Below are 17,621 nucleotides of genomic sequence, written 5' to 3' on the forward strand. Positions count from 1 at the left end.
TGGGCTCAAATTGAAACCTTGTATTTTATAAAATGGATGTTTAGTAAAGGAACTGGTTCTCAGTTATGTTTACAGCACTTGGAATTGTGTGTTCTTGTACATTTTGTATTTTAAAACCTTTTATGGGAGTGCAGTGCTCCTTACACAAATACAAAGGGAAGAGCCAGCAGTTGAGGCTCCTCAGTTTTAGTGCTGAAATAATAAACAATGACAGGTCAACAGTCTCCTTAATCTGTCTGAGTGTTCCTCTGCCTGGGGTTGGTGTGGAGCTCCTCACTTTGGGGCAAAGTTAAGGGTCCTGTGGCTTTTAAAAAGTCCATTTGGTTAATAACTTTTCATTTAAGGAAGAGAAAATCGAGTTCCAAATTGCTTCCGAGGCTTCAGTTCTGTATCATTTAATGCGTGCAAAGGACATTCCACGGTGTCTGCTGGGTTCAGGGCAACTGGCTTTCCGAAGGCATACAAGAAAAGTTGGCAAAGTCCCCTTTAAAAGTCGAGCCTGAGTTTTTGCGTGGGGGCCTCCTGCCCCCTAATGTCTTCTGGTGATACTGCAGCACAGTCCATCAAAATAGTTTGTGGTTTTGCCATCTGTTACTCCTTATGCCCACCTGGAGAGGGGCTAGCATCTTTAGGTGGGACCATCCCTGGCACAACATGGTCTCTGAGGTCCAGATATTCTGAGGGTAGGGCTGGCTCTCTCTGCCTCCTTATCCCCCACCAGAGGGACAGGGGGAGGTAGAACATTGGGATCTTTACTCAGAGGCTCAGATGGAACCTTGATTCTCCCAGGAGTCATACATTGAAGGTACCAGAGCTTCCATTTTAAAAAAGCAAGCAAGCCTGCCGTGGACCTATCAGCCCCACCGTATCTGTCGGCATGGGCCTCCAGGTGCCAGTCAAGATGCCTGGCTCAGGCCATCAGGAGCCGGTTAGCCCCATTCCTCCCCCAGCCCTGCATGCAGGGTTCAGCCATTGTCTTTGGGGGAAACAGGCAGAAGAATAAGTGGAGGGTGGAGCTGGGGCTTGGGCTCCTCTAGGTACCTTCTGAGAGCTTTGACAAGCCAGAAAGAAGCTACCAGGTTGAGGGTACTGGTCTTCTGGATGCAGGAGAGACATGTTCACTGAGGATATTAGCTGGCTTTTACCTCCTGGCTTTCCTACAAACACACCCATTCCTTGGGGGCTTGTAACACAGTGCGAGGTGGGTCGCCAACAGGCATCAGACTGGTGTAGTCATCAGCGGGTAGCTACAGAAGGGATGCAGATTTAGGGCAAAGAGCTCAGCCAGACCCGCCAGGCCCTCCAGCCACACAATCTCACCTGGTAGGCTTGGAAGACGCTTAGCAGATCCTTCATACCAGCTGTGTATGGGACACCCTGCATGCGGACCAAAGCTCCTGGCTGGGACAACACTGAGGTGGGAGCAGAGGCCAGGGCAGCAGTGGGTGTGGTGAGGTAGCCCACAGTGGTGGGGGAGACTGGGGGGCTAGGATGGGAGAGACAAGGGTTAGTCATGCATGCCACATGTGGCCTAGACCGAGACCTGTTTCCCTCCTCCCTTGCTTCTGCCTTGTGATTAGTTCAGTTCCTCCTCCCTGAAGCCCCAGCTTCTACAGAGTCATCTTCGATCTGTTTTGTAGATGGTGTTAGCCAGCTCCCACCTTACTCCCTTGTCATCTGGTCCAGAAAGGGGATCGTGACCCTTCCCCAGATTGGGACAGGAGCGGGACTGGTGTTCTCTTAGCTGCAGGGTACCTTGGGTAGTAGGCTGTGTAGTTCAGGTAGAGTTGAGTGGCTGGCCCTGGATAGTAGGCAACAGGGGTGGGGGCAGCAGGTACCCTGGCAGCTGGGAGCAGTGCTGAAGAGGGGTATAGAGCTGCCGTCTCCGTGGGAATGAGGGTTGGGGTGGCTTGGAAGGTGGCGTAGGTAGGTGGTGAGAGGCCTAGAGACAGAAGTAGAAAGTGCATGTGCACGGAGCCTAGCACTGCCCTGGGTGGGGCAGCCAGAAAGGAGTTCCCGCTATACAAAGTAGTAGGGGCTTCAACAGCCTGACTCCCACAGGCCTTCTTCCCCAGCCCCTAGGGCACTCACAGGGCAGCTTGCAGGGCGGAGGGGACATGCCACTGCGGCCCAAGGTGCCCCCCATCAGCACACGGCTCATCTCCTCTGTGGAACAGGGGACCACCTCCACGTAGCGTTCCTTCATCACCTTCTTATGGCAACGCTGAGCAGCAGTTAGGGCTCGCTCTGCTGATGTCATCTGGATGAAGGCATCGCCCGATGGCCGGCCCTGTGCACACCATCTTGTGAGCAGTTTGTCATGTGTAAGAGTGCCTTACCCCTAACACACACCCCTTCCTATTGATGTGTTCCCCCTACCAAGCAGTGGCGTCACCTGCTGATTGAGCACCATGTGCACACCATGGGGCCGGATGTCAGCTGCTGCCTCCCCCAGAAAGCTCAGGATGTCTTCAATGGTGGCTGTGTAGGGCAGGCCTCGGAGGCGTACACAGTCCCTCCCAGTCCCAGGTGCCATTGGGAAGGGGATGGGCAGCAGTGGGGCAGTCAGTGTGGGAAGGAGTGGGCCAGATGCATAGCGGTTCAAGACCTAGTAAGGAAGGCAGCAACAGGCTGGTCATGCCAAGTAGGGTGGGGGCACAGAGGGCCACCCTGGAGTAACAGTACTTCTAGGGGTGGGAAGCCCTGGGCACTCACCTGCTGCACCTCAGCTGCAGTGCTCCGGAAGATTTCGATGTATCGCTTACCCAGCATGCCCTTGTGCCTGCGCAGTGCAGCCTGTGCCAGCTCCTCACAAGCAAAGAGGGCGAAGGCATCACCAGTCGGCCGGCCGTCAGGGTGGCGCACAAAGAGCAGCCCCTCGGCACCCCCAGTCACTGGGCACTCTGGCCCCAGGAAGCCTAGCACGTCCATTGGCCCAGCCGAGAAGGGCAGTCCCCGCAGCCGCAGGATCACTTGGTCTTCTCGTGACAAGAAACGAGCCACCTCTAGTGATGTGCCTGTGTGGGGGACATGGGAGTCACCTGCTGACTTCACTCGTGCCCCTTCAGACACTCACCCATGCAGGGGAGCAGGCAGGCAAGGGGGTGGTGGGGAAGTGAGATATGGATCAAGGACCAGGGGAGCCAGGCCCTGTTTGGGGTATACTCACCCCCTGCGATCTTTACAAACTCCTCCCCTGTCGCCTTATACACCTGTGGGTACAGAGAGCAGCAGCCTATGGGTCTCAGGCCCGGCTCAGATTGGCCCTGCTCCGCTCCCAGCCCAAAGCCCCACCTCAATATAGCGGACGCCCATGTGATGCTTGTGTCTCTGCAGCGCTAGGTCCCGCTGCTCGCTGTCCACAAAACGGATGAGGGCCTCACCATTTCTGCGGCCCTGGGCGTTGAGGCAGAGCGCTACACCACCCCTGTGGAGCCAGTGCTGTTAGTGCCTCCTGGGTAGGCCTGTCCAGTTGGGTCCACCCACCCCACCACACCCACCTGGCCACGTTGAGCCCTCTGAAGAAGCGAGCCACGTCCTGGTCTGATGACTGCCAGGGCAACCCACGAGCCCGTACCACAGTCTCACTGTCCACCACATCTGCCTTGCTGCTGTAGGGGCAGGGCACAGTGCTGTCAGAGCTATCCAGCTGTTGTCAACCCCCAGCCCCTGCTCCCACACTCACCAAGGCCCCGTCTCATATTTCTGCTTTATCACCTCAGGCTTCGAAAACAATTGACCTGAGAAAAGATGGTGTGGGGGTCAGCAGGGTGTGCTGGAGAGGGGTCTCCCCACCAAGTTCTGCAAAAAGAGGACAGTTGAGGGAGATGAAGAAATGACAGGCTGAGCGCAGTGGCTCAGGCCTATAATCCCAGCACTTTGGGAGGTCAAGGTGGGTGGATCATTTGCCATCAGGAATTCGAGACCAGCCTGGCCAACATGGTGAAACCTGGTCTCGACTAAAAATACAAAAATTAGCCAGGCGTGGTGGCAAGCGCCTGTAATCCCAGCTACTCGAGGCTGAGGCAGGAGAATAGCTTGAACCCGGAAAGTGGAGGTTGCAGTGAGCTGAGTTTGCACCACTGCACTCTAGCCTAGGCTACAGAGCGAGGCTCTGTCTCAAAGAAAAAGAAAAAATGACAAAGAGGCTTCCCCTGTGGTCTCTTAGAGAAGGTCACAGTGGGGAGGAGTAATAGGCAGGCATTCGTCATCCCTGAGAACAGGTGACAGGCAGTGAGGGAAACCTTACTGCTGGACTCTTTGAGTAGATGGAGGATAACAGCTACCATTGTCTTCACTTCCCAGACCCCAAAGTCATCCTCTGTGGCATCTGTCTCCAGTCCTAAATCTATGGGCAGAGAAGTGACAGTGAAGACAGCATAAGCACGAATCCTGTTTACCCCTGGGCCCAACTCCCCTCCATAGACACATGCTGGAGACCAGCATATACATCTGTTTTGGCCCAGTTAATGTGTGCACTTACAGATCCCCAGTCCAGACACAGACACATACCCACATTCCAAACTCATCCTAGCACAGACACAAAGACACAGGTACACTCAGGGACTTAGCAGATAATGCAGACTTGCATGTGTCCATATTACCCACCCACCAGCATGCGCATACTCAGACACATGTACCCACAGTGGCTTGTCCACCCTAACCCTTCTGGGTCACAGATACCCTGTGCCATGGTGGCCACAGTGAGGTCCCTGGCAGGGCAGGTACTTGGATGCTGCATATGGAACTCTCTTCGGAGGTCATAGAAGGAGAAGAATGTGTCGGGGAGCACCAGGTTCTGGGGGTACATAGGATTGGGGATGAGTGCCCTGCCCACCCTCAGGACAACAGGGGTCCTGGGACCCTTACTGACCCTGCCCCCCAGCCCGGTTTTCCTTCAGGGGCATACCTTCCTGGAGGCCTCAGGGTGCAGGACCTGTCGCAATAGCTGCTGCCCATCAGTGCAGAGCACGTAGGGGCCCCCGCCCAGCAGAGCCACATCCCCATTCACCAGCTGTGAGAACTGGGGATAGGGAATGGGGAGAGAGAAACACACAGATTCACAGCTGGGCAGGCAGGAAGTGAGGGTAGGAGGAGGAAGGAGGCAGGCTGCAAAGCTGGTTCAACCAGATGTTCAACCCTATCCTGTCTGGGAAGAAGAGGCCACACCTGTTGAGCCTAGCCCTATGTCCCTTCCCCTCACCCCCCCAACCTTGTTCCAGTCCACTGTCACTTTCTCCAGGCCAAATGAGGGCAATCACACATAACCCAAGCCCTCAAAACACACACTCCAGGAGTTTGGAGTGGGGCCAGAGCAAACACCTGGAGTGGGACAAGCAGGTGGGAAGAGGCGGAGCAAAGCAGGTTAAACCTGTCTCTGACCAGGCACCACCCTCAGACAGTTGGGGGTGGCCCAGTCCTGCCTGAGGCCCAGAAGGCTCATGGTCAATGGCAGCCCCGCCTCCAGGTCTGACCAACCGAGGGGCAGACAAACTCCAAGGACAGAGCTCCACACTTGGACATCAGGGGCAGCATGAGCTTTGACCCACACCCTATCGAACGGCTGGCACTGAGCTGTTTGCTCATAGAGGGGGTGGCACTCGTGAGGCTGCCCAGCCCTCCCCCAGCCTCCATCCCGGCTGGAGAAGTATAAGCACTAATCACTGACCCACAGACCCTCCCTGCCAATTCTGTGACACTTGACAACCTGAGGCTGACACAGCAAGGCAACCCAGCTCTCCTCCTGCAAACTCCCCAAGTGAAGGGCCCAGAGCCCTTCTGGAACAGACAAGAATCATCGTGGTGCCTCCTCATCAGGAACCACAGAGTTGTTGGAAGATGAAAGAATGTGTGCGTATAAAGGACTTAGCCTAATTACACTCAAGAGTCAGACACAGAGTGAGCGACCTAGTGAAGATAAGGAAAAGAAAACAGCAATGGAAACCACCTCCCACTTGAGCTAGGGCAGGAAGCACCCCAGGCCTTTGCACTCAGCAGGTAGATAGCCCCCCAGGCCAGGCCGGGACAGCGCTTACGCCTGGCCAGCCGGCCGGGACAGGCCTAGACGAGCAGTTTACACCTGGCGGCGTCTACCTCTAGGGCCGACACCGCCCTACGCCTCCACTCCAGCGGCTCCCAAGCGGGCCGAAGACGCGGGCGGCAAGGACTGGTGACCTATATGGGCCCCTCGACCCCTTTCGCTTCCGACTGCGGCTCAGAGAGACCTGACCCAGCAGGTCTCCCAAAGGTGTCTCGGCCTCGCTCCCCGGGCGGGAACTGGGGATGGATCCCAAAGCCTGCGTCCTGATCCCTTCGGTAGGAGTAGGTTCCTGCAATGGTTGAAAAGTAAGGCGCCCAGGGGAATGGCCGGCACGCGCGGATGAAAGGGACACGCACACGCGAGAGTCGCTCAAAGTTTCAAACCAGACCCCGTCCTGCCGCCCGGGCCGGTTGGTTGCGGCACGCCAGGCCTAGCCTCCGGCAGCCTCTCCCGCCCAGAAATGTCCTCACGGCCAGGCCGTGCCGCCACCCACCCCGGCGCTCACCTGCTGCAGCACCTTGTCCAGCGGCTCTGCCCGCGCCAGGCTGTCGGCGCTCAGGCCGCTAGCCTCGCGGCATTGCGTACTCAGTGCGGCCACCTCGGCGCGAACCAGAGATTTGTGCAGCGTCCCCACCTGTGAGCGGCGGGGGAAACCGATCAGCCGCGCCCCTCGACCCCGGAAGCTCCCTGGGGACCTCACCGCCTCCTTTCCACCCTACCTGGCGGCTCCGCGGCTCAACCACTTGCCAGACTAGGAGGATTAAGTCGGTCTCGTCCGAGCCCAGGTCCCTTCCCAGCGCACCCGCCGTAGCCCCGAACAGGACGACCAGTGATCCGGGACAGGGGTCGGGGTCGGCCCCGGGGTCAGGGCCTGGGGGCGGGGGCGGCGGCGGAGTCATGGCCGCAGAGGAAGGGGGCGCTCGGCCAGACACACGCGGACCGACGAGGCGCACGCAGGCACCGACCGACGGCAGACGCGAATCAGCTTGGGCGGGACACCGTGTGTCGGGGGCGGCACCTGCGGCCCGGCTGGCTCAGTGGGCGCTGCCGAGACCCGCCCGTGGCGCCCCGCGGGGCGGGGCAGCTACCGGCCCACGCCCTCTCCAGGCTAGTTACCTGCCTGCCCCGCCGGCCACGTGACCGGGGCGGCCCCGGGAACCTTGGGGGAGGGCCGCCACAACCCAGCCCAGGACGCAAGAACTCATAATCCCGGTCTGGGTGCACGCTCAGGATCCGTATTCCTACTTCTATGGCTGGTCCTGCCTGATTCTTGGGGCTAACCCGTTCTTCGCTCTCCCCTATTCTTCCCCAGGGGCCGTCAGGCCTCTACAAAGGACCATGCAAGAGGCCTTCTCTACTCCGAGAGGGTCACACGGGACCTATGGAAGGCGCCAGGAGGCAGTCTAGAGGCTGTGGGGGTCACCACGGCAGGTCTGGGGTTGATGGAAGTCAAAGGGTCAAGGGGGCGGTGAGAGTTGCCGGGTATCACCCTGTGGGGGGAATCACCAGAAGTCAGCTGGGAAAGGGGAGGGCGGCGGGAACATCAGGGTTGTTAGAGCTGTGGGGTGGTCTCCAGGGATCACAGGGAAGGGCTTGTCCACGCAGACGCTAGGGCCGAGCGGTAGCCTGGCACTGCCAGAGCGCGATCGTTGTGGGTTGGAAGTGAGCAGGCCTCAATGCTGGGGAAAGGAACCCCCCCAACCCCAGAGAGCTGCACCCAAGACAAGGCTGAGAGGGGTAGAAGGGGCCTGGAGCCTCGGAACCCCCACGTGTGGGAGCCTGCCTGCTTTCGTCCCTTTCTCGACGATGGAGAAGCTGCCTGGAGATTGCGAGCGCTCTGGCGGATGGCGGAGCTAGCGTTGAGCGTGTGCGCGCGCGTGCGGGCTGCAGATCCTCCCTTTTCCATCCCGCACCTACAACCCAGTTGACAGTCCCGCGCTGGGGGCTCCCAGTCCCCCCTTCGCCCAGTGGAGCTTGGTGAGGCTCCTTTATGGCGCGTTTCCCGGCCGTTCCTTACTTTCCCAAACTCTCCCAGGGAGGTGACTGAGAAACTGAATAAGTAAGTGACTGAGAAACTGAATAATCCAGCAGGAAGGAGGGGGCTCCAGCCTGGCGGGAACTGAGTCACGCGGTTGCCTAGCCCGACTCGAGACTGAGACTGGAGCCGCACCATGCGCTTTCGGACAAGGAGGGAGCTGCGTCCCGGCCCCTGGACAATGGAGAAAGCGGGGCACCCGGGCGCATCCCCAGAGCTCATGCCCGGGGAAGGGGCGAGGCCCGGGGCGAGAGAGCTCAGCGTAGCTCCACTTGGCAGCTAAAGAAACAAGCGCCCGGGACAGAAATGACTCCCGCCCGGACACGGCGACAGAGAGAGAAAGGAAAGTGCATCCTTCGCCCGGTGGGTTCGAGCCACAAGCGCTTTACTTTCCTTACAGGTGGAGGCGGGCCTCGGTGCGCGGCTGCCCATCTCCGGACCGCCCACCCGGGCACTGGCCCATGTGTCTCCTCCCCCGGAAACGGTAAGCAAATCAGGCGCGGGGGGAAGGGAGAACGTTGCTCCTCGGGCCCCGCCTCCCGATAAGCCTGGAATGTCAAATATTTGTTCGCGGGGCGGGGCGAACCCGCGAGTAAGACTCCTCCCCCTCCCACCCCGTAGCGCGCCTGCGCCTGGCGGAGGCGGCCCTTCCTGTGGCCACGCCCTTCCAGCCAATTCCCTTAAACCTGTGTCCCTAACCGCCGCAGTCCTAAGGCCCCACAGAAGCACGTCGTTTCCTCCTCGGCTCCTGTCTGGGTTCCACTCCTACAGCACAGGGTCACAGCGTCCCCGCCCGGGGGTCCGGACGCTACTCGGTCTGCATTTCGTCCCTCCTGGCGACCTCATTTGTGCAGCCTCTAGGCCCTTTTCCTCTTCAGCGTGGGTCTCCACACCCACTCTTCACGGAAGCCTCCTTCGCGAGGTGACCGCTCCGTTGTGGCGTTTCTGGCCGTCCTGAGCGCTTTCCCACGGATGACGCTTATGCGTGCCCAAGTCGCCGCTGGGTCGTGAACCTGAGGCACGGGCTGGTAGCGCAGTGCGGCTCCCCTAAACTACCCCGGGCGCCCATCCGGCCGGCCCCATAGCAAGACAACTCCTGTCACTTGGATTCTTTTTATTTTTTATTTTTTAAATTTTTATTATTCTTTTCTTTAAGACGGAGTTTTGCTCTTGTTGCCCAGACAGGAGTGCAGTGGCGCGATCTCGGCTTACTGCAACCTCCACTTCCCGGGTTCAAGTGATCCTCCTGCCTCAGCCTCCCAAGTAGCTGGGATTATAGGCGTGCACCACCACGCCTGTGTTTTTTTTAGTAGAGACTGGATTTCACCATGTTGATCAGGCTGGATGGTCTCAAACTCCTGACCTCAAGTGATCCACACACCTCGGCCTCCCAAAGTGCTGGGATTACAGGCGTGAGCCACCGCGCCCGGCATATTCTATTTATTTATTTATTTATTTTTGAGACAGGGTCTCACTCTGTCGCCCAGGTTGGAGTGCAACAGCGCAATGCCTGATCACAGCAGCCTCAACATCCCCGGGGCCCAAGCGATCCGCCCACCTCAGCCTTCCAAGTAGCTGGGACCACAGGCGTGCGCCGGGACCACAGGCGGGCGCCGCCACCAGCCTGGTCAATATGGGGACATCCCATCTTTATTAAAAGTATAAAAATTAACTGAACATGGTGGCGTGCGCCTGTAGTCCCAGCTACTCGGGAGGCTGAGGCAGAAGAATCGCGTCAACCCGGGAGGTGGAGGTTGCAGTGAGCCGGGATCGTACCATTGCACTCCAACCTGGGGCATGGAGCAGACTCTAAAAAAAAAAAAAAAAAAAAAAAAATTATGGAGGAAGAACTGGGGTTAACTAGACAAGGGGCAGGACTGGAGGGGAGGAAAGGACACAGATGAGACCCTACTGCAAAGGCCTGTGTCTTACCATTGCTGAAATACCTTATGGCAGAAGCAGCTAGCCTTAGACAACAGTTCATTCATTCAGTGACAGGCAATGGGGGTAAGCCTCTATCTTCGAGGATGGGATGATGGAGCAGGGAGACAATAAACGATTAATAAACGTGTTATAAGTTGGTTAAGTTGGGGGGCAGAAAGAAGCAATGAGGGAGTGTGGGTTGTTTAGTAATAATAGGGTGATCTGGGAGGACTCATCTGAAGATGAGTAAGGGATCTCAGCAAAGCAGGACCCCACCCTCCGGCCCGGTATTTAAACGAATTTGGTTTTTATTTATTTTTATTTTTTATTTTTATTTTTTTATTTTTATTATTTTTTATTTTTTGAGACGGAGTCTCGCTCTGTCGCCCGGGCTGGAGTGCAGTGGCCAGATCTCAGCTCACTGCAAGCTCCGCCTCCCGGGTTCACGCCATTCTCCTGCCTCAGCCTCCCGAGTAGCTGGGACTACAGGCGCCAGCCACTTCGCCCGGCTAGTTTTTTGTATTTTTAGTAGAGACGGGGTTTCACCGGGTTAGCCAGGATGGTCTTGATCTCCTGACCTCGTGATCCGCCCGTCTCGGCCTCCCAAAGTGCTGGGATTACAGGCTTGAGCCACCGCGCCCGGCCTCCTCCAGATTTTCTACCTTCCACAGCAGGGGTCCCCTCTGTGGTTTGAGATTTCTGTACTTCTCTGAAAATTGTCTCCCACCCCCCCACCCCACTCCTCGCTCCCCTGGGGTTCATGAATTAATGAATAGGAGATTGGTATGGCAGAGAGGTAGGCAAGGCCCCAACGGCCCAGGCCGCCCGAGGGCAGACGCCTTTCTCAAAACCGCGTGCCAGATATTTGGAAGAAAGGACTGGGTTCCGTGGGCCTCATACTCGCAAAATTTTACCCTCACCTTGGCTCTCAGGCCTGCCTGGGTTGGACCCCTAAAGGCAGCCGGCGCTGTGGCTGCGGGTACATGAAAGCCCGGGCAGATGTACCCGGGTGTAAGGGTGAGGACTCATCTGAAGGGGTGTAAGGCGGGAAGTGCGGCGGGTCTCGTGGAACCTCCAGGGCGTCTAGGAGCGGTGCGAAAACACCCTCCCTCCTTCCCTTCTCGGCCAGGAAAGATCTCGCAGTGCAAGAGGATTCGACGCTGGGGAACACCGCGGAGATCCATTCTTGCCTGCCCAGACCCGTCCCCTCTCTCAGCGACCCTCCTTATCTCCCGGGCCACCCTACTAGGCAGCGCGTTGGGCCCCACCTGCTGGATTGGGATCCCCGCACCTGTGCAGAGTGGCTGCAGAGCACACGCCAGAGGGCGCGCTGACTCCGTTGCTAGAAGCGGAGGGGGAGGGGCGTGCGCTCGAGGTCGAGCAAAGCACTAGTGGTGACAAAGGGGTCCCCTCGATGCCCCCATCAGGCCAATACCCTCTGGCTTTATTTTTATTTTCATTTTATTTTGAGATGGAGTTTTGCTCTTGTCTCCCAGGCTGGAGTGCAATGGCGCGATCTCGGCTCACTGCAACTTCTGCCTCCTGGGTTCAGGCCATTCTCCTACCTCAGTCTCCTGAGTAGCTGGGATTACAAGCGCCCACCACCACGCCCGACTAATTTTTGTATTTTTAGTAGAGACGGGGTTTCACCATGTTAGCCAGGCTGATTTCAAACTCCTGACCTCAGGTGATCTGCCCGCTTCCACCTCCCAAAGTGCTGGGATTATAGGCGTGAGCCACTGCGCCTGGCCTATTTTATTTTGTTTTATTTCTTTTTTTTGAGACAGAGTCTTGCTCTGTCGCCCAGGCTGGAGTGCAATGGCAGGATCTTGGCTCACTGCAACCTCCGCCTCCCGGGTTCAAGCGATTCTCCTGACTCAGCCTCCTGAGTAGCGGGATTACAGGCGCGTACCACCACGCCTGGCTAATTTTTGTATTTCTAGTAGAGATAGGGTTTCACCATTTTGGTCAGGCTGGTCTCAAACTCCTGACCTCGTGATCAGCCCTCCTCGGCCTCCCAAAGTGCTGGGATTACAGGAGTGAGCCACCACGTCCGGCTTATTTTATTTTTATTTATTTTTGAGACAGAGTCTCATTCTGTCACCCAGCTCACTGTAACCTCCGCCTCCCAGGTTCAAGCAATTCTCCTGCCTCAGCCTCCTGAGTAGCTGAGATTACAGGTGCGCACCACCACGCCTGGCTAATTTTTTGTATTTTTAGTAGAGACAGGGTTTCGCTACGTTGTGCAGGCTGGTCTTGAACTTCTGAACTCAGGCAATCTGCCCGCCTAGCCTCCCAAAGTGCTAGGATTACAGGTGTGAGCCACCGTGCCCAGCCTTTTATTTTATATTATTTTATTTTATTGAAACGGAGTTTCCCTCTGTCGCCCATGCTGGAGTGGAGTGGCATGATCTCTGTTCTGGGCCCTTTGCCTCCAGGGTTCTGTTGTGGCTGGATCAGTGTTAGGCCTCTCCTGGCTGCAGGGAGACTGACTGCAGAGGAATGGGGACCTGCTGAGCCATAAGCTTTAGGGAGATTCCACCAGCCCCTAAATGGACTCAGCTTTGGCCACCAAATGAGCCTGGAAGCCTTAGTCTTAGTTTGGTTGCCTCAAGCCCAGGATCCACCTAGTTCTGGTACAGGAGCTTGGAGCTTAGGACAGCGAGAGGGAGTGCAAAGGGCCCAGTAGCAGGAAGGGTGAAGGGTGTTGGCTGTGTGCTCACCCAAGGAAGATACCACAATTGGACTGGCTCCTCAGTCTCTGGAGTTATTCTGTTGAAAAGAGTCAAACTCTGTAAAATATTTGGACACTTTTTTTTTAGATGGAGTCTTGCTCTGTCTCCCAGGCTGGAGTGCAGTGATGTGATCTTGGCTCATTGCAACCTCCGCCTTCCCGGTTCAAGTGATTCTCCTGCCTCAGCCGCCTGAGTAGCTGGGACTACAGGTGCCTGCCACCACGGCCAGCTAATTTTTCTATTTGTGTAGAGATGGGTTTCGCCATGTTGGCCGCCAGGCTAGTTTCAAACTCCTGACCTCAGGTGATCAGACCTTTAAAAGTTGCTAGACTCTTAATCTTTTCAGGATTGGGAGGGCCTGGAAGAAAAAGAACTAGCTATGTTAATATAATTTTTTTTTTTTTTTTGAGACAAAGTCTCGCTCTGTTGCCCAGGCTGGAGTGCAGCTGTAGCAGGATGAGCGGCAGACAAAACTCCTCAGACACCGAGTTAAAGAAGGAAGGGGTTTATTCAGCCGGGGGCATCGGCAAGACTTCTGTCTCAAGAGCGAGTTCCCCGAGTGAGCAATTCCTGTCCCTTGTAAGGGCTCACAATTCTAAGGGGGTGCATGTGAGAGGGTCGTGATTGATTGAGCAAGCAGGGGGTACATGACTGGGGGCTGCATGCACCGGTAATTAGATCGAAACAAAACAAGATAGGGATTTTCACAGTGCATTCCTATACAATGTCTGTAATCTATAGATAACAGAACCAATTAGGTCAGGGGTCGATCTTTAACCACCAGGCCCAGGGTGCGACGCCAGGCTGTCTGCCTGTGGATTTCATTTCTGCCTTTTAGTTTTTACTTCTTCTTTCTTTGGAGGCAGAAATTGGGCATAAGACAATATGAGGGGTAGTTTCCTCCCTTAGAGTGGCGCCATCTCGCCTCACTGCAAGCTCCGCCCCCCAGGTTCACGCCATTCTCCTGCCTCAGTCTCCCAAGTAGCTGGGACTACAGGTGCCCGCCACCACGCCCGACTAATTTTTTGTATTTTTAGTAGAGATGGGTTTTCACCGTGTTAGCCAGGATAGTTTCAATCTCCTGACCTCGTGATCCGCCTGCCTCCGCCTCCCAAAGTGCTGGGATTACAGGCGTGAGTCACTGTGCCAGGCCAATAGAGATTCTTTACAGATGCAAATTTTCCTCCACAAAGGACAGTTGTGCAGGGCCATTTCAAAGTATGGCAAAGAAACATTGTTTTGGAATATTTTGACTTTCTTGTCACCTAATGTTATGCCAGAGTCAGATTGCAAAGTAAGTCCCAATATATAGGATTAAATAAAACCCATCCAATGAGAATTTATGGTTTGTAGGGCAAACCATACAATTTGAGATAGTAATTTGAGCAAGATTTAAAAAAAAATCAGGGCCGGGCGTGGTGGCTCACATCTGTAATCCCAGCACTTTGGGAGACTTAGGTGGGTGGATCACCTGAGTTCAGGAGTTCAAGACCAGCCTGGCCAACATGGTGAAACCCTGTCTCTACTAAAAAATACAAAAATTAGCTGGGCGTGGTGGCGGGTGCCTATAATCCCAGCTACTCTGGAGGCTGAGGCAGGAGAATCGCTTGAATCCGGGATGCACAGGTTGCAGTGAGCTAGGATCGCGCCACTGCACTCCAGCCTGGGTGACAGAGCAAGACTCTGTCTCTAAAAAAAAAAATAGTGTCACTGGGCGCGGTGGCTCAAGCCTGTAATCCCAGCACTTTGGGAGGCCGAGACGGGCGGATCACGAGGTCAGGAGATCGAGACCATCCTGGCTAACATGGTGAAACCCCGTCTCTACTTAAAAAATACAAAAAACTAGCCGGGCGAGGTGGCGGGCGCCTGTAGTCCCAGCTACTCGGGAGGCTGAGGCAGGAGAATGGCGTAAACCCGGGAGGCGGAGCTTGCAGTGAGCTGAGATCCGGCCACTGCACTCCAGCCGGGGCGACAGAGCGAGACTCCGTCTCAAAAAAAAAAAAAAAAAAAAAATTGTGTCAGCCTGGCATGTGTAGAACGACCCACAGGAACGAGGGCGTGCATTGGGACATCAGTGATGAGGCTGTTGTGGAAATAGGGTAGTGTGGTTTGGGAAGGGTAGAGCTGGCTAGCCCTTACGACCACCTGAGTTGTGGTTCTGAGAAGCATGGAGGCATCCAGAGCTCAGGATGATGCCCAGTCTGCAGCCTGGGGGATCAGGTGTCAGGTGGATGGCAGAGTCACTGTGAAAAGGGAGGACCTCACCTTCTGACTCTTCTCCACAGTGCCAGCATGGGTCATTGCTGACTGGGCCTTGCCATCCTGCTCCTAATGGCTGTGGTTCCTAACACATGCAGGGCCTGTGGGGGTGAAGCACCAGGGAATCCCTCTTGAGGACAGGGCTACGCTGGGATGGAAAGATTTAGACTGTGGCCAGAGTCCAAGATGGCCCAGCACCTCTTGATCTTTCCCTTCCTCCACTTAACCTTTGACTGGACTCCTGCCTGTCCCTAGGCCTGCAGAAGAGTCTCTATGGTCTCCCACGCTGGGATTTCACCAGATGGGTCTTCACCGATCTTCTGTCGGGTCACGGGTGAAGGTGGGGGAGGAGGGGGCTTTGGGAGTCCTGAGCCAGGGCCTTAGGGGGAGATGGCTGGACCTTAAGAGAGGGTGGGGCTGGGCACAGTGGCACACACCTGTAATCTCAGCACTTTGGGAGGCTGAAGCAGGTGGATTACTTAAGGCCAGGAGTTCAAGACTGGCCTGGGCAACATAGTGAGACCCCCCCCCCCCCTCAACTCTACAAAAAATAAAAAAAACTAGCTGAGTGGGGGTGTACACCTGTAGTCTCAGCTACTCAGGAGGCTGAGGTGGGAAGGATCGCTTGAGCCTGAGAAGTCAAGGAGGCAATGAGCCGTGATTGTGCCACTGTACTTCAGCTTGAGTGACACAGACAGACCCTGTCTCAAAAAAAAAAAGAAAGAAAGAAAGAGGGAGGGTGGTGGTAGCCTAGTCACAAACATGTTTCATTATAAGAACTTGAGAAGGGCAGGGCAAGATCGTGGCTTCATAGCCAGGTCAGTTGCTTACCAAGAAGAAGGAAGGAAGGGGCAGGACAAATTTCTTGGGACCAGATGGGATGACCAGGGTGCAGCTGCCTCTTCGAAGGGGTGTGTGTGTGGAGGATCAAGACCTCTATTTCCGAAATACTCGTCTCTCTATCCCACAGTGACCTATGGTGCCGGCTGTCAGGTCTTTGCCCACTCTGTTTGCCCCTGCTTCCTGGCGCAGGGAGTCCGTGTCCTCTCCGGTTCTCCAGGTTTGCCTGAGTGGAAGGGATCACGAGCTCCCGATGCCTCTCCTGCTCTACAGGCGAACTTGCAGATGGCCCATGGCGCAGGATCGAGGCTCAAGCCCACTCCCAACCCCGCGCCCGAACTACCCGGACTAGCGGGGTGACGCTGCACTCTGCGCCCCTAAAACGAACAGATTAACCCCTCTCTTGGGAACTGAACATGCTGACCTGGCCTCTCCCGGTTCCCCCCGCATCTGTAACCCCGGGGCAGAGTTACAGGGGCTGACTGGCCGAACCCAGGTGCCCTCGGGGCAGGGTGTGCTAAGAATTGGTGTGGGGGTTGCACAAAGGTCCTGGTCAGCTCCTGGTCACCTGAGGCCCAAGAACTGTCAGGGACTCACTCCCCTCTTCTTGCTTTAACCGGGGTCGCTCAGCAGCAGCGAGCGCTACACCCCTTATCCTCTCCCGGTCTTGTCCGTTCCAGATCCTCCAGGTCAGGGCGTCGCCAGGTGAGGGCTGCGCAGCGCGGTTTCGGGTACTCAGGGCTGGGCGGGGTACACAGCAGCGGCGAGGTGGGTCCCCGGGTGGGCGACTGAGAGCCCGGAGCCAGGCGGTAGGTACCGCCATCTATCGATGTGCTCGGCGCGCAGCGTGGTCCCGGGAGCAGGGGGTTGGGCAAGCGCAGGGCGGCGGGCCCCGACTGGGAGGGACGTATATGGCGGCTAGTCCCTATTGGCAGGCCGTTTGCGGGAGGAGGGCTCTGATTGGTCGGGAGGATGCGAGGGATGCGGGCGGCGGGGTTAAGTGCGTCGCCACCGCCCCCGCCTAGGCGAGAACCCAGAGAGCTGAACCTGCTCCCTGGACCTGCAGCGACCGTCGTACACCATGGGCTTCCACCTCCGGCCCTACCGTGTGGGGCTGCTCCCGGATGGCCTCCTGTTCCTCTTGCTGCTGCTAATGCTGCTCACGGACCCAGCGCTCCCGGTCGGACGTCACCCCCCAGTGGTGCTGGGTGAGGCACGGGTCTCGTGGTGGGTCCGTCGGTCGGGCGGGACGAGTCGCGGGCGGGGCTACCTTCCCGGTCTGCATCTGTTCCAGTCACGAAATGGGGGAGCGTCTTGGTGTCTCTCTTGTCACTTAGGTGATCTAAATCTGCCGGCCCACCTCCCGCCATGCTGGGCCGGGTGTGGTCAGCTCCCCACCTCCTGACCTGGTAGAAAATGGGGGTGAGTGGGCGAGTTACCATCTGGTTATTCATAGTTCCACTTGTCTGCATCATTCCCAAGCCTTGCCTCCTCTTACCACATTTTTTAGCTAGAAAGGTGCTTCAGCCCCACTCCTGAGGGATGGTGAGGGTGTGTAGAGTGGCTCCTGAGTTGACCTCTGCATCGACGTGGGCCTGGCTAGGAGGCTGTCACCCTCGACCCTTCCAGTGCTACATATACCAGAAGGCATTACTGAAGGGAACCTCCTTAGGGAAAGGATTGCTCTCCTAGCTAGCCACCAACTCCCACAACTTATCAGATGTGTGGCATTTCCTGAGGGAAAAGGCCTAAGGGAAACTGAAGACGCTGAAGTCGGGGGAAAGGGTTG

At 56.6% G+C, this 17,621-nt stretch overlaps 2 protein-coding genes across 8 annotated transcripts in view; one reads left to right on the plus strand and one right to left on the minus strand.

The window, feature by feature from the left end:
- ESRP2 (epithelial splicing regulatory protein 2) lies at nt 1-7,394 on the minus strand. Of its 4 annotated transcripts, none has more exons than XR_004055368.1 (15): nt 6,760-7,178; nt 6,546-6,674; nt 4,910-5,023; nt 4,684-4,798; nt 4,250-4,348; nt 3,686-3,740; nt 3,501-3,611; nt 3,295-3,427; nt 3,170-3,212; nt 2,716-3,017; nt 2,396-2,608; nt 2,210-2,290; nt 1,756-1,942; nt 1,321-1,486; nt 1-1,247 (listed from the first exon to the last, which is right to left on the minus strand). XR_004055368.1 is itself a non-coding variant. In XM_010355054.2 (15 exons), the coding sequence occupies exons 1-15, from the start codon at nt 6,937-6,939 to the stop codon at nt 1,158-1,160; spliced, it is 2,133 nt and encodes a 710-aa protein (XP_010353356.1). In that variant the 5' UTR covers nt 6,940-7,178; the 3' UTR covers nt 24-1,157. The 4 variants fall into 4 exon arrangements, 3 of the variants coding, with proteins under 3 accessions (XP_030780510.1, XP_010353356.1, XP_010353355.1); XM_010355054.2 differs by having other exon boundaries at nt 24-1,247; nt 2,092-2,290; nt 3,501-3,608; XM_010355053.2 differs by having other exon boundaries at nt 25-1,247; nt 2,092-2,290; nt 6,760-7,394.
- PLA2G15 (phospholipase A2 group XV) overlaps nt 7,360-17,621 on the plus strand; it is a 25,011-nt gene continuing 14,749 nt past the window's right edge. For 2 of the 4 annotated variants that reach the window (XM_030924653.1, XM_010355055.2), the window contains exons 1-3: nt 7,360-7,471; nt 8,476-8,559; nt 16,858-17,040. In XM_030924653.1, the coding sequence (XP_030780513.1) occupies nt 16,914-17,040 (127 nt within the window). In that variant the 5' untranslated portion in view covers nt 7,360-7,471; nt 8,476-8,559; nt 16,858-16,913. Of the gene's footprint in view, nt 7,472-7,574; nt 8,018-8,475; nt 8,560-16,857; nt 17,041-17,621 lie in introns of those variants that run through there. The other 2 variants (XM_030924651.1, XM_030924652.1) reach the window with 2 other exon arrangements.

Source organism: Rhinopithecus roxellana, chromosome 20 (genome assembly GCF_007565055.1).
Source record: "Rhinopithecus roxellana isolate Shanxi Qingling chromosome 20, ASM756505v1, whole genome shotgun sequence".
Taxonomy (NCBI): domain Eukaryota; kingdom Metazoa; phylum Chordata; class Mammalia; order Primates; family Cercopithecidae; genus Rhinopithecus; species Rhinopithecus roxellana.